The sequence below is a fragment of the Hyperolius riggenbachi genome, chromosome 6, assembly GCF_040937935.1.
Source record: "Hyperolius riggenbachi isolate aHypRig1 chromosome 6, aHypRig1.pri, whole genome shotgun sequence".
Taxonomy (NCBI): domain Eukaryota; kingdom Metazoa; phylum Chordata; class Amphibia; order Anura; family Hyperoliidae; genus Hyperolius; species Hyperolius riggenbachi.
In genome coordinates, this window is record NC_090651.1 from 54,589,583 (window position 1) to 54,613,358 (window position 23,776).

The 23,776-nt window shown below is 46.3% G+C and overlaps 1 protein-coding gene across 1 annotated transcript in view; it reads right to left on the minus strand.

Moving 5' to 3' along the window:
* LEPR (leptin receptor) overlaps positions 1–23,776 on the minus strand; it is a 153,872-nt gene that overhangs the window by 19,451 nt on the left and 110,645 nt on the right. The window contains exons 13-16 of the mRNA XM_068239298.1: positions 10,776–10,935; positions 10,616–10,698; positions 3,927–4,137; positions 2,008–2,193 (exon numbers count right to left, since the gene is read on the minus strand). Coding sequence (XP_068095399.1) covers positions 2,008–2,193; positions 3,927–4,137; positions 10,616–10,698; positions 10,776–10,935 — 640 coding nt within the window. The remainder of the gene's footprint in view (positions 1–2,007; positions 2,194–3,926; positions 4,138–10,615; positions 10,699–10,775; positions 10,936–23,776) is intronic.

Consider the following 23,776-nt stretch of genomic DNA (forward strand, 5'->3'; position numbering starts at 1 on the left):
TCTTTACAGAAGGAAAACATGCAGATATAGATCATACCAGGGGCGTAGCAATAGCCATAGCAGCCATAGCAGTTGCTATGGGGCCCTGGAGCAGAGGGGGCCTAAGTGGTACTAAATGTATTCACCATTAACCTTCTTGTGTCTCTCTGCCCTCTGACTTTTTCAAAGTGCCCATGAACTACAGTATGTGCAGTGTTGATTGCGTGAGAATGCAAATTGCCCAGTTAAATCATACCCATAGAGTAGGGGTAGGTGGCATTGACCTGAGGGGCCTATGAAAGTTTTGCTATAGGGCCCCATGATCTCTAGCTATGCCACTGGATCATACACTACCATTAGCAAATGCATCTTACTGCAGAGAGACTATAGAGTGAATACAGGAAATGATAATCCCATAAAAACCAACATCACGTTTTACACACAGTGACATCTTGTGGTTGTTTTACTATACTGCAGTTTAAGGTAACTTGTTAAACCTCTAAAAATCGCTTCCTGCTTTAGCCTGTGCAAGAAACAGAGGTGACATGTGATTGTGACCAGGAAATCCAAAGATTACAAATCTATTGCCTGATCAAACTAATGACATGTTTATCTATGAATTCTCCTACACACAAGCAGCACAAATACAAACATGGTGTGAGAGAACGCGGAAAAGCCACCGCGTGTGCTGATAGCAAGGCGGCTGATTCCGCGTCTGGCGTGGCAGTTTGCACGCGGAAGCGTGCGTCTGATAATCTGAAAGAACGTGGAAAAGCCGCCGCATGTATGGACAGCAAGGCGGCTGGTTCCGCGTCCAGCGCGGCGTGTTGCACACAGCAGCGTGCATCTGGTGCGGCTGAGTCTGTTAGTGCACATAGGTTCAGGAATACGCGCGCGCACGCTGAGAGGCAGAACTTTTATGTTGGCCAAGGAGGGATCAGCTGACAAGGCTGGTCAGCTGACCTCAGAGCTGGTAACCATTGGTTCATCACTTAGGGGTGGCGCCAGAGAAGTTGTCTGCCGTTGCGAACACTACGTGGAAGCACTCAGACCTTAGTCAGATCCAACAGTGTGTTTGAACCAGGAGGACCTGGGAATTCACACTGAGCCAGATTTCTTCTATTGTTATCATTCTGGTATACTTCAGACTAGTTCCAGGGTATAGAGACCACGGACCTCACACCCAAGACTAGGGAACTTGTGTTATCATTCTGTTATACTTCAGACTAGTTCCAGGGTGTAGAGACCACGGACCTCACACCCAAGACTAGGGAACTTGTGTTATCATTCTGTTACACTTCAGACTAGTTCCAGGGTGTAGAGACCACGGACCTCACACCCAAGACCAGGGAACTTGTGTTATCATTCTGTTATACATCAGACTAGTTCCAGGGTGTAGAGACCACGGACCTTATACCCAAGACTAGGCATTGTTTGATATTTGTTATGACCTATTGCTTTCCTGACTATTCCTCTGATCTTTGATTCGGTACCACGCATATCTGATATTCCGTTGCCAAACCCTGCCTGTCTTGGATACCGAATCAGCTTTCTGTCTTTGTACTTTGTCTGTCCGTGTGTTGCCGACCTGGCTTGCCCGACCTCGAGAGCTATCTCTTCCCTTAAGAGATAGTCTCCAGATCTGTCAGTGACATCCACCTTCAAGTGTCACTCACTCTCGGGTCTTTCCCACCTTCAGCCTGACTCCACCCCTTGGAGAGTCTCAGGTTTCTGTACTCTCTAAGAGCTATGTTGCCCATACTGCCTAAGATCACCTGCTCAGCAGGTGCGTTACTCAAAGTCATACTGTTACACCAAACACTCACGATTACATACAGATGTCCAGAGGTTAGTACTATATCTGTATTATTGGTGATTCTGCAGATCATCCATAATCAGGTATATATCTGCATTCTTGGTGATACTGCAGATCACCAATAATCAGATTCTCTCTGCGTGCTGACACCGATCGTTACACATGGCTCCCCACCACAGCCTTCTTTTCACCATCTGTTTCATCGGACACACCTTTTATATAGTGTCTGCCATCACTGGGGGAAACATATACCCAGGACACATGGGATCCATCTCGAAGGTTCCTCCATTCCAGGACCAGCTCCAGAAGATGATACTGTGGCGGAAGTAGCTGTAGTTTCCACGTTGCAACCGCACTGTTGTTCAGCCGATAAACTTCGAGAGACTCCACTGCCTGCACTGATGTGGAGAACACACAATAACTACTGGACTGTAAAAGGATGAATTTTAAAAAAAAAACTCAGCAACAATAAAAAATAGAGGGATTTTGTTAAAAATAGATTCAAGAGGATGAAATAAATACATCCCCACCACTGACCCCATTTGGTTGCATGCAGGGGCTTAACAATAGACCCTGCAAGGGATGCAACCACAGGGGGCCCAGAAGCCACACGTGGCCACGTCCTGAGAGACTGACAACTAAGGGTAAGGAGAGAAAAAACTGTCTGCTCTCTGCACAATTGTTCTAAATGCTGCATTTGCTCAGCCACTGATAAGGAATTATACAAAGTTTTGAAGACAAAGATTTGTAGACAGTCCCTATTCATTGTTCAGCAGGGTCTTGTGTACAGTGCTGTTCTACCCCCAGCTTCTCTACCCCTCCCTAAGTGCAGTGTCCTGTAGTGATGCTTGAGGAGTCTGGGCACAGAGAGAAAAAGCTTTCTATTCTCTGCACACTTGTTCTAATGACTGCATCTGCTCAGCCACTGATAACGAATCATACAAAGTTTTGTAGACAGTGCCTATTCAGTGTGCAGCAGGCTCTTCTGTACAGTACCCAGCCCCCAACCTCTCTAGCCCTCCCCATGTGCTCTGTACTGTAGTGATGCTGAAGAAGGCTGCAGAGCCAGTTCTACTCTATCAAAGATAGACAGAGTGAGTATAATATGAAGCTGAGGCTGGGCCACACTTGTCTGTTGGTTTTCTGCACACCAGGGCCTGGATTCACTAACTGGTGCTAACTCAGTTATCACGTCTTAAGACTTTGGATGTGCAAACTAGGGTGCTAAGTAGCTATTACTGTTCGCTTGCAAAGTTAAGCGCCGCGCAGTGCACCCATAACGTCGCACCTGTGCACGAGAAACATCGCATGTGGTGCGCCCAAAACGTTGCATATGGTGCCCCCAGAACCACTGCACCAGTGCGACGTTTCGGGGGGGGGGGCACCATATGCGACGTTTTGGGCGCACCACATGCGATGTTTCCCACGCACCGGTGAGCTATCGGCGCACCACGCGGTGCTAAACTTTCAGCATGAACGATTGCGCGCATATTAGCATGTGAAGCGGCCGTATTCGCGTCCTAAGTGCCTCTTCACTGGCGTGCTAACACTTAGCACCCTTTAGTTAATCGAGGCCAATGTGTGTCTGTATGTGTGAAAACATGCAGGTTTTTTCACAGAGGCTAATATAATTGATAGAGAAAATGCATGCAGTGCTTCACTGCTGTCTGTTTTTATCTGCATGGGGTAAACAAATGTAAGTGTGCACTAGCCAATTGAATAACATTGGTTCTTCGTTTACTTGTGAAGAAAGGGGGGAGCTTGGTTAGTTGACAGAAGTGGGCCCCATCCAAAGGCGGCCCAATGATTTCTAGTTATGCCCCTCTTTGCATGAGTATCAACTAAACAGTAGTCAAGACAGTAATCAGTATATATTTGCGGCACTGACTATTTTTAGACAATTTTTTATTTTTGGATGTTACAATGTTTTTTTTTTTTACATAAGTATTACATTAGCCAGATAAAAGCTATTTGTGCCCCCTATGTTGGTCCACCACCAGAAAGCTATGGGAAGCAGACTGGGATGTCAGAGAGGTGAACTAGTGATGAGTCATGAATAGGTGGGAACCTCCATATATACAGTGCATAGTACCATATTTCTAATCTACTAGCCAAGCTGTTTGTGCTTTACCTGAGCTTACTTTCTGTGACAGCGTTAAATTCCGGTTCATCCTTGAATGCCCAAGAGAGTTTAGTGTCAGAACAGTGACGGTAACATCGCTCCTCTGAAGAGTAAACGTGACATTTGTAGCGTTCCCAATGTATATCGGTGGTAACGTTACATTAGGTGTTATATAGGAAACTTCATATTCAGTAAAACACACCAAAGGTTCCTTCACCGGCTGCAATAAAAGCAAACATTAAGTAAAGTACTTTATGCCAATTTACATAAATTATGCATAGTAAAAGTATAGTAAAAAAAATCCAGTGGCTTTTTACAAAAATATACATTGAAAAAAAAACCTGCAACACAAACTCACAGATTTTTAATTTACAGATCCTCCCCGCAATCATTCTGAAGCGAGGCCTGCGAGGAGAGGGCCAGCACATACCACAAAGGCTGCATCTGAAATGACCAATAGCTCACATGTGCAGCACCTATAATAAGCACACTTTGCATTCAATTCATATGCAAACAGGCCCGGATTTACATCACAGGAGCCTATAGGCACAGACCTCCTGGCACCCCAGACTTCACCTCCGATGAACCGACAAATACCTGCCAAACCGCACCACAAGTATGATGGCTGTCCCAGCTGTCACTTCTCCCTTACTTTCCCTGCCTATCATAGGTAGCTACAGGTGCCCCTTGGGACCCTTTTACACTTAATCAGTTGCCCTCAGTTATAACTGAAAGAAAACGGATTTTCAAAGTAATGCCCATGTTTCCCTATGGCACTTAACACGTTTTAACTGAAATATTTTCACCACTGCTATGGAAAAAATGCGCACCAACGTGCACCAATGCGTACTAACACGTACCAACTGATTAAGTGTAAATGGGCCCTTAGCATTAGGAAGCCACAAGTACACTCAGTATTAAACCTTTAATCCACAAGAGGTCAGCGCTCACAGCTAAATGATACTCGGCTCCTATGTGTATGATAATAAACTCCAGGTGTAACGCAACTTTACAATAGTGAACAACCTGTTCGCCTCCCCTATATATGTAAAACAATCCGTACCAGAGGTAGCGCTCACAATTGAATCACCAAAATTCACAATATTCAAATATATTAAAACCACATCTTCACATATGCAATGACATGCAATAAAATAATAGTCTCTATATTGAGGGGTGTCTCCACCAATTGGACTGTATAGAGGGTGAGATCAAGCCTGTGTCTCTTCCAACTCTAGGGGACCTCCATATAGGTAGATGGATACAAACTGAGTATACACACCGAATCTGAGGAGGAAAACAGAGGTCATATCTGCCTGAGAGGTGGGGGACGACCAGGGAACGGTCCCAAAGCGCATATAGACCATTTGTTGGTCTTATAATTGCGGTGAGTGACACACAAAGGGTGCTGGTGGAGGTCCCCTAGAGTTGGAAGAGACACAGGCTTGATCTCACCCTCTATACAGTCCAATTGGTGGAGACACCCCTCAATATAGAGACTATTATTTTATTGCATGTCATTGCATATGTGAAGATGTGGTTTTAATATATTTGAATATTGTGAATTTTGGTGATTCAATTGTGAGCGCTACCTCTGGTATGGACACTCAGTATTAAGTAGCTAGCGGTGCACCTGATTGAAGGGAGATCTTGTCAGTGGAATGCAGAGACCTAGTTGAGTAACCTCATCAAATATCACTCTTATCAGGACTCTGCATACAGAAGGAGGTGCTCTGGGAGGGGAGTGAGCCGCCTTTCCATCATGAGGCGCCTGTAGGCATGTGCCTACAGTGCCTTATGGTAAATCCGGCTCTGTATGCAAATCATATGCATAAGCATAACTACTATTACTTACCATGCAAACGAGAAAGTATGTAACTAACAGGTTAGCTGCTCCCAGCCCATATTCTTGAGTTTCCCATTTGCATGGTAAGTAATAGTAGTTATGCATATGATTTGCATCTGAATTGAAAGCAAAGTGTGCAGAAAGTTTATTAGATGTGCTGCACATGTGATCTGTTGGTCATTTCAGATGCAGCCTTTGTGGTTTGTGCTGGCCCTCTCCTCGCTGTCCATTAAAATGTAAGTTACACATTTTTGCTGAGCTGCTCCCAAGGTTATACATATGTAGTTTTTAATTTCGGTTAGGCCACTTGCCCGGAGGTCTACCTCACCGTGGTGCAAGTGTCCAGTATATTATACTTTGCATGCAAACTATAGTGGAAGTCAAAGTTCCCCCATAGTATAATAAATGTAGCATTTGTTTTGGACGCAGGGCATGCATTTTCAGCATAATAGAGGTGGTGCATGCCTGAGCGATTAACCAGTCAATTGCAGCATGTTTTTGGGGATACGCAACCCCTCCTTTTCCTAATGAAGCGAGGCCTACTTACTAGATTTTGACAGCCATGATAGAATTGAGCATGATACCCACATCCTATTTTGATTGGCCAATCACTGGCCAATTTTACCACTAATCACTGGCCAATTTTACCACTTCCATGTAGTGTGAGGGCCAACAGATTTTCAATATTATGAACAGATTATGTAGGTAAGCTCTAATACTACATGGAAGTGGTAAAATTGGCTATTGATTGGTGAATCAAAATTGAATGTGTGTACCCAGTGTAAGAGTCAGTTGGGAGGTGTGGCTTCAGCTGATATATGATTACCCTCTACTCCATGCACCCAAGTTACACAAGGAGGTGTGTTTTGGACTAAGGGCTGGTTCACACGGACGCTTGGAGGGCTTTTTCCGCTGGCATCTGTGACTTGTCATTAAAAGATCACATGCAAGTGAATGGGAGCGTTTGTACCGGGCATTTACTGGCATTTGCGCGAATGCAGCATTTTGGTCCTGATTCTCCCCATTGTTTGAGGCGCCCTCATTAACGGTCGATTAACCACCGTGTCTAGTGTCCTCCTATGGGGAAGAAAAAACGCAGATCGCAATGGAAAGCCACTGAAAGCCACCGAAAGCCAGAGCGTCACGCTGCCAAAATTCCACCGAACTAGACACCGACGAAGACTGGAGCCGACTGACGTAAGTGACGGGACCCGGTTCGTGAAGCTGCAGGCAGCGGAGGACGGCGGCGTGGGAGCGACCCGAGCGGATGGGGCTGGCGGAAGCCCCATATACTGTATGTATAAAAGCTTTTTACTGTTTTCAGCTCTTGTACATTTTAAGCAGAATATGTCTATCAATACATCAGTTAAGTCTACCCAAACATGTAAAAGAAATTTCCTTTTCAAGCTTAAAGGAATACTATCGATGTATGCATTTATTTTTAAATGCTGTATGTTGTAGCACACATTAGGGCAAGTACTAGGAGCAATTTGATTCCTCACATAGCTGTTCCTCTCAGCTGTAAAATCCTCCGTCAGTTTTGGCGTCAGTGTTGGATACAAAATGTATCTAATACTGAGCTCCCAGAGGGCTAGACCATGTCTCTGCAAAGGGGAGATGCTATCAACTCCTCAGTTTATAGTTTAATTATCACCTTGCTGAAAGAATCTTGTTGATATGGTGGTAAGGGGTTAAAGATTCTAGCAATGTGTGTTTATTATCTTTGCTTCTCTCTACTGATAAAGATACTAATAATGCTAATTGTAGACAGTGGTCTGCCCCTCTCAGCAGCTTGTAAAGTGGATGCAGCCTGGAGTGAATAGCCTCAAGCAGGCAGCCAGTCTGAGTGTAAACACAGACTCCTGTTATAGCTAGTTATATTCCAGCAATATTCCAGCTCATTTAGTTACCTGTTACCACCTCAGATCCAGCCCCGTTTCTATGGGCGTGCGACACGTGCCATCGCCCGGGGCGCTTTATTTTGCGGCAGAAGGGGGGCGCAGGAGCGGGAGGAACAGACATAATAGTTACAACTCACCTTCTTCAGCCGTTCCCCCGCAGTTTCAATGTCTTTCCTCTCCCAGCGTCCGTCGCCTGGTAACAGCGCCCCCTGTGATGACGTACCGCATGTCATCACAGGGAGCGCTGTTACTGAGACAGATGCAGGGAAAGGAAGGACATTGAAGCAGCGCGGGTTCGGCGGAAGGAGGTGAGTTGTAACTATTATCGGAGCAGGCAGAAGATTGCTTGGGGCGGGTGGGGAGCCGCTGGCAACATTTCTTCTTATTAGCACATAGCCGACAGAGTCCGCAGTTCTGTCCGTTCCCAGCCGCTAGCTTTGCACACAGACATAAGAAGAAGAAACAGTGGCTGCCTCTACTAGACGGAAGTCTCTATGCTGCTGGGGCTGCCAGTTCCACAGATCAGAAACCCACAGGGGACAGGCATAGAGTGAGATCTCCAGAACCACAGCAGCTACAGTATATTTCCTGGAGGGAAGAGAGAGAGAAAGCACGGCAGGGGAGGGAGAGAATGATCAGCTGATTAGCTCAGCTGATTGGGACTGGAGCTCACACGGACACAGGAGAAGCAGGGCTCTGTATGCAGCCAATCACAGTGCACAGCAGAGAGGCATAACAATGCAGGAAACTAGATGATCTGATTCCTGACAGGGGATGCCTTCTGTGGCTGCATGCTTGTGAGTAGCTGTTGTGACTGTATGCTTGAGAGTGCACCCTCCCCCCTTTCTCCAAAGTAGCATTTGTTCCCCTCAGCATGTAGTCCCACTCCATAGAGGCACCACAGTTACCAGCATGCCCCTCCTGTCCATAGAGGCATCACTGCTCCCAGCATGCCCATTCACAGAGGCACCACTGCCCCCAGCATGCCCCCCCTGCACTATAGGGTCACCATACCTCCCAGCAAAAACCACCTCTATATACAGGCACTACAGTTCCAAGCATGCCCTTCCTCCTCCATATAGTATCAAGTTGTCCCTTAGGGCTGGCTGGAGGACCCCCTGGTCCCCCCCCCCCCCCCAAAGTGATGAACCTCTGCAGCATATTCGCAGAAGAGCACACTTAACTGTACAGCTTGCTTCTCTGTGTTTTATCCTCCTTCATCTCTCTGACCCAGTGACACATGAATGCAGTCCACTGCAAATACAGGGGCCCTGGGGAACCACTATTCACATTTGAGGGGACCTGGCAGCCAGCTCTGAGGGACAACCCAATACTATATGGAGACTGAGAGGCATGCTGGAAACTACGGTGCCTCTGGAAGGGAAGTAGCATCATGGGAGCTGTAGGGCCTCTGTGGAGGGGTAGGGGCATTTTGGCAGCTGTATTGCCTCTATAGAGGGGGGCACGCTGTGAGCTGTTGTAGGTTTGCCCTTAAGGAAAAAATGGTCTTGGCTAGCCCCTTTAATTTCTACCCTTACCTGGCTAACCTATTCACTCTGACCACCCCCTCAGTTCTGGCTGCCCCACTCTATCCTTTTTTTCCTAACTCCTACCTCACTGATATCTCCTCGCCCTGACCACCTCTTTAGTTACTGCTCCTCTCCACCCTTACAAGCCCCCCCCAACCCCGCTCGGTGTGTATGGATCTTTGGGGGGGGGGGGGGGGGGGGATTGAATCCGGCCCTGACTTTTATGTCCACATCCCCCGCTGCTGTGCTCCTCTCCTGCCACCCATACCTATTTAACCTAAACTGCGGGAACCTACCTATTTAACCTAAACTGTAGGAACCTACCTATTTAACCTAAACCGCGGGAACCTACCTAACTAACCTGTATTGCGGGATCCTGCCTATCTAACCTAAACTGTGGGAACCTACCTATCTAACCTATACTGCGGGCACCTACCTATCTAACCTATACTGCAGGAACCTACCTAACTAACCTATACTGCGGCAACCTACTTAACTAACCTATACTGCGGCAACCTACCTAACTAACCTATACTGCGGCAACCTACCTAACTAACCTATACTGCGGGAACCTACCTAACTAACCTATACTGCGGGAACCTACCTAACTAACCTATACTGCGGGAACCTACCTAACTAACCTATACTGCGGGGACCTACCTATCTAACCTAAACTGCAGGAATCTACCTATCTAACCCATACTGGGGGAACCTACCTATCTAACCCATACTGGGGGAACTTACCTATCTAACACATACTGGAGGAACCTACCTATCTAACCCATACTGGGGGAACCTACCTATCTAACCTATACTGCGGGAACCTACCTATCTAACCTATACTGCGGGAACCTGCCTATCTAAACTATACTAGGGGCATCTACCTATCTTACCCATACTGGTAGCAACTATATGGGCTACCCTATACTGGAGGCACCTACGTAGCTAACCTATACTGGGGGCAACTACCTATCTAACCTATAATGGGGCAACTATACAGGCTACCCTATACTGGAGGCACCTACGTAGCTAACCTATACTGCGGGCACCTATGCCTGGCTCCTTGGGGGGGGGGGGGGCGATTTTTTACACTCTCGCCCTGGGTGAAATTTAGCCTAGAAACTGCCCTGCTCAGATCAGCCTATTTCTCCTCATGTCTGCTGCATGCTGTGAGTGACACAGTGAAATATATTTGTGAGCTGTGTGAGAGAGTAACCAAGCAGCTCAGGGTGACCCAAACTACTATGAGCTGTGTGAGAAATGAATTTTTAAGCAGGGATAGTGAGAGAGAGACCTGGGTGAATAAATAAAGTGCCCCTAGCACTAGTGGTAATGTGTACACTAATATAGAGTATTAAAAAAAAAAGTCGTTTCAATTGATAGTACTCCTTTAAATAAATAGTTCACCCCCTGCGAGCTTACCTGCCATATTAGTGTAATGTTGTCTCCTTTTTGTAAATTATTTTCCTGAACAAGTCTCCAAAATTCAGGTCCCTTAGAAGGTGCTATAAAAATACAAAAATATTGTTATGGGTTTTTGTTTTTTTTGGGAACTTCCCTAGTTTTAAAGAATTCTTCCTACCTCTAATATCCTTGAGGGCTGTACTGATAGGGCTGCTCCAATTGCTCCAGTATCCGGAGGCATTCGATTCCGAAATCCTGCATCGGACCTGAACGATATATGATTTACAGGCATCTACCTCTTCTATCCTGATAGAGTTGTGACCAAAAATATCTAAAATCTAAAATGAAAAAATGTGATCAATTTGGGTACTTAAAGAGGAACTCCAGTGAAAATAATGTAGTAAAAAAAGTGCTTCATTTTTACCATAATTATGTATAAATGATTTAGTCAGTGTTTGCTTATTGTAAAATGTTTCCTCTCCCCGATTTACATTCTGACATTTACCACATGGTGACATTGTTACTGTGGGCAAGTTATGTAGCTGCTCTGGCTGTTTTGGCTGTTACAGACAGCTGTAAACAGCTAATTCCTGTCTGTGAACATTGTTACATTGTGGCAGTTTGCCCAGAGTACTGCAGTCCCAGAGCTTCTTGTGGGAGGGGTTTCAGCACAAAATCAGTCATACAGCGCCCTCTGATGGTCTGTTTGTGAAAAGCATTATATTTCTCATGTAAAAGGGGGTATCAGCTACTGATTGGGATAAAGTTCAATTCTAGGTTGGAGTTTCTCTTTAAAATGAAGGAATAACATGTATCTCTTTGGTGTACTTAAAAGGTAACTCTAAATAACATGTCATCACTATGCAAACCATATTATAACCGAAAGCTCATAAATATATTTTATTTTCCCTCTGTTGCTCGTATAACTTTCTTATAATGGTAAAAGAAAATTGGAATGAAAGTAAACCTGAAGTCACAATAAAAAAAAAGTTAGATACTTACCTCATAGCCGGGAGCCTTCCTCAGTCTTCCAAAGCCGCTCTGTTCCTGCGCTCTGACCCCTTTTGTAATCTTCGACATTAAAGAGACTCAGAGATGAGTCATGTTTTTTTACTTACCCGTTACTTCCTCCAGCAAAAGATCAGCGCATGCGCAGAAGGCCCCCCGCTGACATCACTGAGCTGCTTACCAGAGAAGATTGGCTGGAGGAAGCCCCGGATAAGTAAAAAAAACAGCAACATGACTCGTCTGAGTCTCTTTAAAGGGGTTTTAAAAATCAAACCAGCTGACACTTATCTGGGGCTTCTATCGGCCCCCTATAGCTGTCATGTCCCATGCAATCCTCCTCCGATCCCCCGTTCCCCAACGCCAGTCCCGATCTAACATTTGTCTAAACAGATGAATAATGCTCGCTCCCACTCGCGTCATTAGGAGCTTACTGCGCAGGCGCAGTATGAAGTTTTATTGTACTGCACCTGCGCAGTAAGCACCCAATAATGCGCGGGGTAGTGAGCATGCGTGGCCACGGCGCTGCAGTGTAATAACTCGTGTAATTACACCGGGACCGGCAGCGGGGAATGGCGCATCGGAAGAGGACAGCGTGGGACATTACCACTGCAGGGGGCTGATAGAAGCCCCAGGTAAGTGTCAGCTCGTTTGATTTTTACAATACCAGAGAACCCCTTTAAAGACAAAGATTGCCCGTGGCTGTGCTCCTCAGTGCGGCTGCACTGCACAGAGATGCTCATGCACTGTTTTTTGTCTTGAACCAGAGACGAAGCACCCTCATGTATTTTACCATGTATATCAGTGGGAACATTAGAGAAAAAACCTACCCTGCTCTCTGTTTCATTCTTCACTGTTCAGCTTGCTTCTTACCAGCCATGATAAAATCCCTGACTGAGCATTCAGTCTGGCTTTGCTATAATGACTCAGCTATAATGATTCCTGAACAGAGCCAGAAGGGGGCAGGCTTGGGCTTGAAAAGACATCAGGGAAGACAGACTCAGCTTTAATGATTCCTGAGCAAAGCCAGACTGAATTCTCAGTCTGGGATTTTATCAGGGCTGATAAGAAGCAGGCTGAGCAGTGAAGAATGAAACAGAAAGCAGGGTAGTTGTTTCTCTAATGTTCCCACTGATATATATGGTAAAATACATGAGGGTGCTTCGTCTCTGGTTCACTTTAAGGCCTACCATGATTATGTCTATGTAAACTTGGATCTTTTAATTCAGCTGCTCTCCTTTTACTCTGTTTTATGTTAAAATGTTCAATAAAGATTTTACGTTTAAAAAAAGTTTATCTGATCAGAGAGCAAAGGAAATCAGAAGTTGAAATGACTTCTATAAATGAGCTTTATATAAAGGCAGAGACAAAGTGTTGTTTCTATTATTTATCACCTTACCAGACACATCAGAGTGGGTAGCAAGACGCTGCTTGAGCCTAATTGGTGTACCTGGAGGGAAGACATTAACCTTTCATATATCTTATTATAATTCTGGAAGATAAGCCCGAAGCTTGCAGTGACTATCTGGCAAACTGAACCCTCCCTATGAATGAAAATGGGGGTCGCTATGTCCTAGATTTTATTTTTGGATGTCATCTAAGCAGGGCAGTTTCTAGGTTCAATTGCACCCAGGGCAAGGGTGTAAGAATTGTACCCCCTTCCTCCCCAGCCTCATGGACTCACAAACTCTTACTCTTTAGGGACAGTTACACAGCCATAAGTTACAAGTAGATCTGCCTACTTACTACGGTGACTAGCCGCTCATACAGGAGGAAGCAGGGACTAGGAGAACACACAGGCGAAGAGAGCCCGACTCCTCCATGGGTGCAGCGCACTGACAGTCTGCAGTACCGCTACAGGACATCAAGTGTGATCCCACCGTTGTGGCGTAATGATAACAGGACGACGGACGCAGACAGGCAGCCCAGGAGGAGTCAAGGAAGGTGATCGTGCTGGTATTCTTCTTTCTTCTTCCATTTGGCTGCACCACGCGTCACCAGTTCCCTAGCGGTTATGTCCTTCTTGCGTCCCCCTTTTTGTACTTGCCGGTCTGCACCCAGGGCTGTCGCCCTGTCTGCACTGCCCAAGAAATGTTTCAGCTAACCCATTAATGCTTAACAGGACTGGCTTCAAAAAAGGGTCATTTTCGGAGGCTTCAGTCTCTCTTTAAGCAATACCAGTTACCTGGCTGTCTGCCTCTATTACTTTTAGTCATAGACCCTGAACAAGCATCAGATATTTCTGACTGAAGTTTGACTGGATTAGCCACATGCTGTTTCAGGTGTGTGATCCAGATACTACCGCAGCCAAAGAGATCAGCAACTGGTATTGTTTAAGGCCCCTGGCACACTTGCGCGCTGTGTTGCCCCACATTACACTTCCCCAGTACAAGGGCCATGCAAGTCTATGTAGACTTGCATACTTGCAATGTGACAGAAGTATACAAATCACCACAATGCGGATGCAAAGGCTGCAGCGTGTTACCGTGTTACCATATGTTCCGTGCAGCAGTGCAAGTCAATGGGCGATGCAACAAGTGTGCACAATGGAAGCGTGGTGCAGCGCACATGTGCAGACCGACAGGAATCCCAATGACATACTTCCTGCCCAGCAGGGGGCGGAGCTACGCATATGACTCTCTCGCCTCACCGTGGTGCAGGGTCATATGAAGGCTCATTTCAGCTTGTACCGCATCACACCGCTACTATTAAGGTGGCCACTAACCAGGGGTCTAGTCCTGGGAAAAGAGGTGAGTGGACTAACCTGGAAAAACCCTGCGCTGCGCGCAGCGCGTCCAAAAATGGGTGTGGTCAAGCATACTGTGGGCGTGGTCAAGGGTGGGGCCAAATATACATGACCTTAGCAGTGATGTAAAAGGTCTGCCGTAGTGTATCCCCCCAAAATAGATGTAATCTGACAGCATTTCACCAAAAAGACACATAATCTGGTAGACGTTCCTCCAAAATACAAATAATATGGCAGTGGTTCCCCCAAAATAGATAATGTGGAAGCAGCAGTTCCCCCAACATACACATAATTTGGGAGCAGTTCCCCAAAATACGCGAAACCTGGCAGCGGATCACCCAAAATACACGTAACACCCAAAATACATTTAACCTGGCAGCAGTGGTCCCCCAAACATACACAATCTGGCCAGAGCTGGGACAAGGTCCTTCAGCACCCAAGGCTGAGACGCCAAAGTGCGCCACCCCATCCCTCCCACCCCAGCCATCACACACTGATTGCTATTAGACTAATAGGTGCCCCAGGGCCTCCAACCTCCCCAGCACCTTAATCTCTAGTTATCTGCCTTGCAGTCACTGTCATGTATCCCCTTTTCTTATTTATTTCTGCTTCAAACACTATTGTGAATGATAGCTGAGTCAATTGTGCACCCCCTCCTACACTGCGCCTTGAGGCTGGATGCCCAGTATATGTAGGCAGGGGTATATGTCCCAGTATATGTAGGCAGGGGTATATGTAGGCAGGTGTATATGTGCCCAGTATATGTAGTCAGGGGGTATATGTGCCCATTATATATGTAGTCAGAGGTATATGTGCCCAGTATATGTAGTCAGGGGTATATGTGCCCAGTATATGTAGTCAGGGGGTATATGTGCCCAGTATATGTAGTCAGGGGGTATATGTGCCCAATATATGTAGCCAGGGGTATATGTGCCCAGTATATGTAGTCAGGGGGTATATGCAGGGGCGTAGCAATAGGGGGTGCAGAGGTAGCGACCGCATCGGGGCCCTTGGGCCAGAGGGGCCCCGAAGTGTCCACCCTCTATCACAGTATTAGCTCTCTGTTGGTCCTGTGCTGGTAATAATCACTTCTATAGATGCTTTGAATAGTAGTAATCATTAACAAACTGTTCCCCATTCCCTTCTTGCAACTCTGACACTGTGGTTGTCCTTAGCAGGTTTTGGTGTGCCGTATCAATTGTTATGTATAGAGTGCTTGGGGGGGCCCCATGTAAAACTTGCACCGGGGCCCACAGCTCCTTAGCTATGCCACTGGGTATATGTGCCCAGTATATGTAGTCAGGGGGTATATGTGCCCAGTATATATGTAGATAGGGGTGTATGTGCAAAGTATATGTATCCAGGGGGTATATGTGCCCAGTATATGTAGTCAGGGGGGTATATGTGCCCAGTATATGTAGCCAGGGGGTATATGAGCCCAGTATATGTAGCCAGGGGGTATATGTGCCCAGTATATGTAGTCAGGGGGTATATGTGCCCAGTATATGTAGTCAATGGGGTATCCGTGCCCAGTATATGTAGCCAGGGGTATACGTGCCCAGTATATGTAGCCAGGGGTATATGTAGCCAGGGGTATATGTGCCCAGTATATGTAGCCAGGGGTATATGTGCCCAGTATATGTAGCCAGGGGTATATGTGCCAGTATATGTAGCCAGGGGTATATGTGCCCGGTATATGTAGTCAGGGGTATATGTGCCCAGTATATGTAGCCAGGGGTATACTGTATGTCCCAGTATATGTAGCCAGGGGTATATGTAGCTAGGGGTATATATGTGCCAGTATATGTAGTCAGGGGTAGATGTCCCAGTATATGTAGTTAGGGGTATATGTGCCCAGTATATGTAGCCAGAGGTATATGTGCCCAGTATATGTAGGCATGGGTATATGTCCCAGTATATTTAGGCAGGGGTATATGTAGGCAGGTGTATATGTGCCCAGTATATGTAGTCAGGGGGTATATGTGCCCAGTATATATGTAGTCAGGGGTATATGTGCCCAGTATATGTAGTCAGGGGGTATATGTGCCCAGTATATGTAGTCAGGGGGTATATGTGCCCTGTATATGTAGTCAGGGGGTATATGTGCCCAATATATGTAGCCAGGGGTATATGTGCCCAGTATATGTAGTCAGGGGGGTATATGTGCCCAGTATATGTAGTCAGGGGGGTATATGTGCCCAGTATATGTAGCCAGGGGGTATATGAGCCCAGTATATGTAGCCAGGGGGTATATGTGCCCAGTATATGTAGTCAGGGGGTATATGTGCCCAGTATATGTAGTCAAGGGGGTATCCATGCCCAGTATATGTAGCCAGAGGTATATGTGCCCAGTATATGTAGGCAGGGGTACATGTAGGCAGGTGTATATGTGCCCAGTATATGTAGTCAGGGGGTATATGTGCCCAGTATATATGTAGTCAGGGGTATATGTGCCCAGTATATGTAGTCAGGGGGTATATGTGCCCAGTATATGTAGTCAGGGGGTATATGTGCCCAGTATATGTAGTCAGGGGGTATATGTGCCCAATATATGTAGCCAGGGGTATATGTGCCCAGTATATGTAGTCAGGGGGGTATATGTGCCCAGTATATGTAGCCAGGGGGTATATGTGCCCAGTATATGTAGTCAGGGGGTATATGTAGTCAGGTGTCCCCCAGCAGGAGGGGAGCAGCGCAGTGGAAGGAGAGCTGTGAGCAGGCACCTTAGGGTGCTCTCCTTCCCTCACTCTCCCCTCCTGAAGTAACTTGCGGGCAGCCGGCAGCGGGCGTGACTTACCTCTCCTCGTCGTCGGAACACCGGATCTGCGTGCCGCAAGTCTGTTCTGGTCCAGACCAGAGCAACGGCTTGCAGATCCGGCGCCAGAACGAGGAGAGGTAAGTCCCGCCCGCTGCCGGCTGCCCGCACGTTACTTCAGGAGGAGAGAGCGAGGGAAGGAGAGCACCCTAAGGTGAGGGAAGGGGGGGGGGGGGAGATGGCCCCCCTTCTCCATCGCTGCTCACAGCTCTCCTTCCACTGCGCTGCTCCCCTCCGAACATGGCAGAGTGAACGGCGTCCACTCTCTGGAAATAGTAAGTGGACGCCGTTCACCCGCGTCCACGCACCACTCGACCCCTGCCACTAACGGTCCAATTTCTAGCGAAAAATCATTCGAGTGATCAGAAATTCTGATCTGATTGTTTGTAAATAATCTCCGTCAATGGCCACAATCGATTACGAATGATTATAAAAACTGTCGTCCGATTGGACTAAACTAAAATTTGGATTTTCCTGTCGGTTCTGATAGATAGGAAGCAAAGATTGGTTAGATGATGGTGTAGTAAATGATACATTACAATATTTCCTTTCTGATCAGAATTATCTGATTGCTCAAACAATTTTTCACTAGAAATTGGGCCGTTAGTGGCCACCTTAGGTGTGAAAAGGAAATAAATATCAGCCTCCATATCCCTCTCAGTTCAGGTGTACTAGTGTATGTCTTCCAAAAGTTAGTTTTCTCATAATAAAGGGGGACCTTGTTGACTCACTTGCAAGCTCCTTAATGACCTCACTAAGAGCTCGTTCACACTAAGGGCGTTTTTGCACTTTTTTCCAGAGCAGGTGAACCTGCTCTATGAGAAGGTTCATATCAGCACGTTGCATCCGCTTTGTGGTCCGCAAAGCAGTGCCTGTACCACTTTTGCAGCGTTTTTGCTCTAATGAAAGGTATAGGAAGAGCGCTAAACGCTCACAAAACCATTTTATGCAGCGATTGCATTCATATTTTTTTAGAATAAATACATTGTATTTATTCTTTTCCGGGTCAAAGAGTTCACTTCCTGACTTGCGTCAGGAAATGAATTACAAAACCACTCTGGAAAAGCGCTTATAAAAGCACCTTTACCAAAAACGCAGTGCGCAGTGGAGCACCGGGAGGGGAAAAAAAGCGCACAAAAATGCAAAACGCTTGCGTTTTCGTTTTTAGGTGTGAATGAGGCCTCAATGGGTAAAATACTGTATATCTTATCAAGCTGTAGAATTCAGTGCTGTCTGTGGTTGTAGGTTATGACGCTTTTATGTAAACATTGTTGTGTGTGTGCTGTCCTCTGGTGGAGGATCAGAGATTGGCCCAGTTCCATGTCTTTTTAGAGAAATTAATTTTAAATAGGGTAAAGTTTTACAGGGAAATATACCGTACTCGGGCAGCGATATGAACTGCCAACAATTTTGTCCAGTGCAAGGACCACTGTTGCGAAAAACTGTAAACTTTCACCGGTTCCGGACCATGTTGGCTGAAATCCATGTCCTACTTGTGCACAATTCTTTCTAAAAGGACGTAGATTTCAACTTCCCCGCCGCACGCTGCCCACGTTGTCGCATCTCTCTCTCGCTGCTGCTGCTCACTTGCCATGCCGTTGGCATGACGGCAGAGCTCTGACCCAATCTCATTTGCTCACATTGATCACAGGGCCAGGAGCCAATTAAATCGGCTCCGGACCATCTCAAAGAGTGAGGGGCCTGCGGCAATGGGTGAGCGCCATGACCACCGAGAGCGGAGGGTCTGTGCGGCGATTCATTAGTAACCTACGTTTTGTGGTACCAGTAGTCTCTAGTCCTTAAAGAGACACTGAAGCGAAAAAAAAATTATGATATTATGATTTGTATGTGTAGTACAGCTAAGAAATAAAACATTAAGATCAGATACATCAGTCTAAATGTTTCCAGTACAGGAAGAGTTGAGAAACTCCAGTTGTTATCTCTATGCAAACAAGCCATTAAGCTCTCCGACTAAGTTAGTCGTGGAGAGGGCTGTTATCTGACTTTTATTATCTCAACTGTAAGTGAACTGTTTACTTTTTCTCTGCTAGAGGAGAGGTCATTACTTCACAGACTGCTCTGAAAGAATCATTTTGAATGCTGAGTGTTGTGTAATCTGCACATAATATAGAATGATGCAATGTTAGAAAAAACACTATATACCTGAAAATAAAAGTATGAGAATATTTTCTTTGCTGCTAATCTTCTAGTAATTATTCATAGTACACAACCAATTCACTATAGCATATTTTTTTTCCACTTCAGTGTCTCTTTAAGGGGCCAGAGACTGCTAGTGCAGAAGTAGTTAAAATACATGTAAACATATACAACTAAGAAGTACATTTCTCCCAGAGTAAAATGACCTATAAATTACTTTTCTTCTATGTTGCTGTTATTTAGGTAGTAGAAATCTGACAGAACTGACAGGTTTTGGACTAGCCCATCTCCTTATGGGGGATTCTTGGGGTTTTCTTTATTTCAAAAGCATTTAGTGAATGGCAGTTGCTCAGTTAAACTTCCAAAATAGCGTGCCAACAGGGCAGCCAGCGTTTCTGTGTAGATACCTTCCAGGGATTGCGTTGTAAAAAAATAAACACGTAGGCTACTTTCCCACCAGGACGTTGCGTTTTAGGGGACGTTATGGTCGCATAACGTGCCCCTAACGCAACGCCTGGTGGTGTTGGATGTGGACGTCAGACTGAGCCACGTTGTGCAGCTCACTCTGGCGTCCATGATGCGTACTCTTGGACGCATGCGGCATCACGTGGTCCCGCCAGCCAATCGCCGCACAGAGCGGCCGCTCCAGGAAGTAAACACTGCACATAGTGTTGGGCGAACAGTGTTCGCCACTGTTCGGGTTCTGCAAAACATCACCCTGTTCGGGTGATGTTCGAGTTCGGCCGAACATCTGATGGTGTTCGGCCAAACTGTTCGGCCATATGGCCGAACTAAGAGGGCATGGCCGAACGTTCCCCGAACGTTCGGCTAGCGCTGTGATTGGCCGAACGGGTCACGTGTAGTGTTGGGCGAACATCTAGATGTTCGGGTTCGGGTCGAACATGGTCGCGATGTTCGGGTGTTCGAGCCGAACTCCGAACATAATGGAAGTCAATGGGGACCCGAACTTTCATGCTTTGTAAAGCCTCCTTACATGCTACATACCCCAAAAAAATTTTTTAGCAGAAAGAGCTTATAGTTTTTGAGAAAATCGATTTTAAAGTTTCAAAGGGAAAACTGTCTTTTAAATGCGGGAAATGTCTGTTTTCTTTGCACAGGTAACATGCTTTTTGTCGGCATGCAGTCATAAATGTAATACAGATAAGAGGTTCCAGGAAAAAGGACCGGTAACGCTAACCCAGCAGCAGCACACGTGATGGAACAGGAGGAGGGTGGCGCAGGAGGAGAAGGCCACGCTTTGAGACACAACAACCCAGGCCTTGCATGAGGACAAGAAGCGTGCGGATAGCAATTTGCATTTTGTCGGCATGCAGTCATAAATGTAATACAGATGAGAGGTTCCAGGAAAAGGGACCGGTAACGCTAACCCAGCAGCAGCACACGTGATGGAACAGGAGGAGGGCGGCGCAGGAGGAGAAGGCCACGCTTTGAGACACAACAACCCAGGCCTTGCATGAGGACAAGAAGCGTGCGGATAGCAATTTGCATTTTGTCGGCATGCAGTCATAAATGTAATACAGATGAGAGGTTCCAGGAAAAGGGACCGGTAACGCTAACCCAGCAGCAGCACACGTGATGGAACAGGAGGAGGGCGGCGCAGGAGGAGAAGGCCACGCTTTGAGACACAACAACCCAGGCCTTGCATGAGGACAAGAAGCGTGTGGATAGCAATTTGCATTTTGTCGCCATGTAGTCATAAATGTAATACAGATGAGAGGTTCAATAAACAGGGACCGGAAACGCTAACCCATCACAGATGTTCATTGTTCATGTTACTTGGTTGGGGTCCGGGAGTGTTGCGTAGTCGTTTCCAATCCAGGATTCATTCATTTTAATTTGAGTCAGACGGTCTGCATTTTCTGTGGAGAGGCGGATACGCCGATCTGTGACGATGCCTCCGGCAGCACTGAAACAGCGTTCCGACATAACGCTGGCTGCCGGGCAAGCCAGCACCTCTATTGCGTACATTGCCAGTTCGTGCCAGGTGTCTAGCTTCGATACCCAATAGTTGAAGGGTGCAGATGGATTGTTCAACACAGCTATGCCATCTGACATGTAGTCCTTGACCATCTTCTCCAGGCGATCGGTGTTGAAGGTGGATCTGCACGCTTGCTGTTCTGTGTGCTGCTGCATGGGTGTCAGAAAATTTTCCACTCCAAGGACACTGCCGATACCATTCCCTTTTGGGCACTAGCTGCGGCTTGTGTTGTTTGCTGCCCTTCTGGTCGTCCTGGGTTTGCGGAAGTCAGTCTGTCGGCGTACAACTGGCTAGAGGAGGGGGAGGATGTCAATCTCCTCTCTAAAGTCTCCACAAGGGACTGCTGGTATTCTTCCATTTTGACCTGTCTGACTCTTTCTTCAAGCAGTTTTGGAACATTGTGTTTGTACCGTGGATCCAGAAGGGTATAAACCCAGTAATTGGTGTTGTCCAGAATGCGCACAATGCGTGGGTCGCGTTCAATGCAGTCCTAGGCCGAAGAGGTCATAGCCTAGGGTCACAAAAACCTGTTTATTTGGGCAATTTCAATGGTAGTGATGCTGACGTACATAAATCTCAGCCATGGCCGTTAGCAACGTCTGAATTGCAGGTAGAAGACATATTGTTAGACTTGGATTCCAAAGATGGGGTCCCTACATCTCTGCAAACCAGAGTTACAGGGGTCCAAAATTGGTAAAATCCCCCATAGGCTTTCATTGCCTCCCTATTTCACTTTCCAAAATCTCACATCTTTTCAAAGGGCAATTGCTCAGCAGTGGCAAATTTTCTAGCATTGTAGGGACCCTTAGGGGGAACATGACTGGTGAGTTTTGGGCCCCTAGGCCGAAGAGGTCATAGCCTAGGGTCACAAAAACCTGTTTATTTGGGCAATTTCAATGGTGGCGAGTCTGACGTACATAAATCGCAGCAATGGCCGTTAGCAACGTCTGAATCTCACAAAATGTCTCATGCAGGTAGAAGACATTTTGTTAGACTTGGGCTCCAAAGATGGGTTCCCTACATCTCTGCAAACCAGAGTTACAGGGCTCCAAATTTGGTAAAATCCCCCATAGGCTTTCATTGGGCCTCCTATTTACAGTTCCAAAATCTCACATCTTTTCAAAGGGCAATTGCTCAGCAGTGGCAAATTTTCTAGCATTGTAGGAACTGTTTGGGGGATTATAACTGGTGAGTTTCGGACCCCTAGGCCGAAGAGGTCATAGCCTAGGGTCACAAAAACTTGTTTATTTGGGCTATTTCAATGGTAGTGATGCTGACATACATAAATCTCAGCCATGGCCGTTAGCAACGTCTGAATTTCACGAAATGTCTCATGCAGGTAGAAGACATATTGTTAGACTTGGATTCCAAAGATGGGGTCCCTACATCTCTGCAAACCAGAGTTACAGGGGTGCAAAATTGGTAAAATCCCCCATAGGCTTTCATTGCCTCCCTATTTCACTTTCCAAAATCTCACATCTTTTCAAAGGGCAATTGCTCAGCAGTGGCAAATTTTCTAGCATTGTAGGGACCCTTAGGGGGAACATGACTGGTGAGTTTCGGGCCCCTAGGCCAAAGAGGTCATAGCCTAGGGTCACAAAAACCTTTTTATTTGGGCAATTTCAATGGTAGTGATGCTGACGTACATAAATCTCAGCCATGGCCGTTAGTAACGTCTGAATTTCACGAAATGTCTCATGCAGGTAGAAGACATATTGTTAGACTTGGATTCCAAAGATGGGGTCCCTACATCTCTGCAAACCAGAGTTACAGGGGTGCAAAATTGGTAAAATCCCCCATAGGCTTTCATTGCCTCCCTATTTCACTTTCCAAAATCTCACATCTTTTCAAAGGGCAATGGCTCAGCAGTACCAAATTTTCTAGCATTGTAGGGACTCTTAGGGGGATCATGACTGATGAGTTTTGCCACTGCTGAGCCATTGCCCTTTGAAATGGTGTGAGATTTTGGAACGGTAAATAGTAGGCCCACTGAAAGCCTATGGGGGATTTTACCAATTTTGGAGCCCTGTAACTCTGGTTTGCAGAGATGTAGAGACCCCATCTTTGGAATCCAAGTCTAACAATATGTCTTCTAACTGCATGAGACATTTCGTGAGATTCAGACGTTGCTAACGGCCATTGTTGCGATTTATGTACGTCAGACTGACCACCATTGAAATTGCCCAAATAAACAGGGTTTTGTGACCCTAGCCTATGACCTCTTCGGCCTAGGGGCCCAAAACTCACCAGTCATGTTCCCCCTAAGGGTCCCTACAATGCTAGAAAATTTGCCACTGCTGAGCAATTGCCCTTTGAAAAGATGTGAGATTTTGGAAAGTGAAATAGGGAGGCAATGAAAGCCTATGGGGGATTTTACCAATTTTGGACCCCTGTAGCTCTGGTTTGCAGAGATGTAGGGACCCCATCTTTGGAATCCAAGTCTAACAATATGTCTTC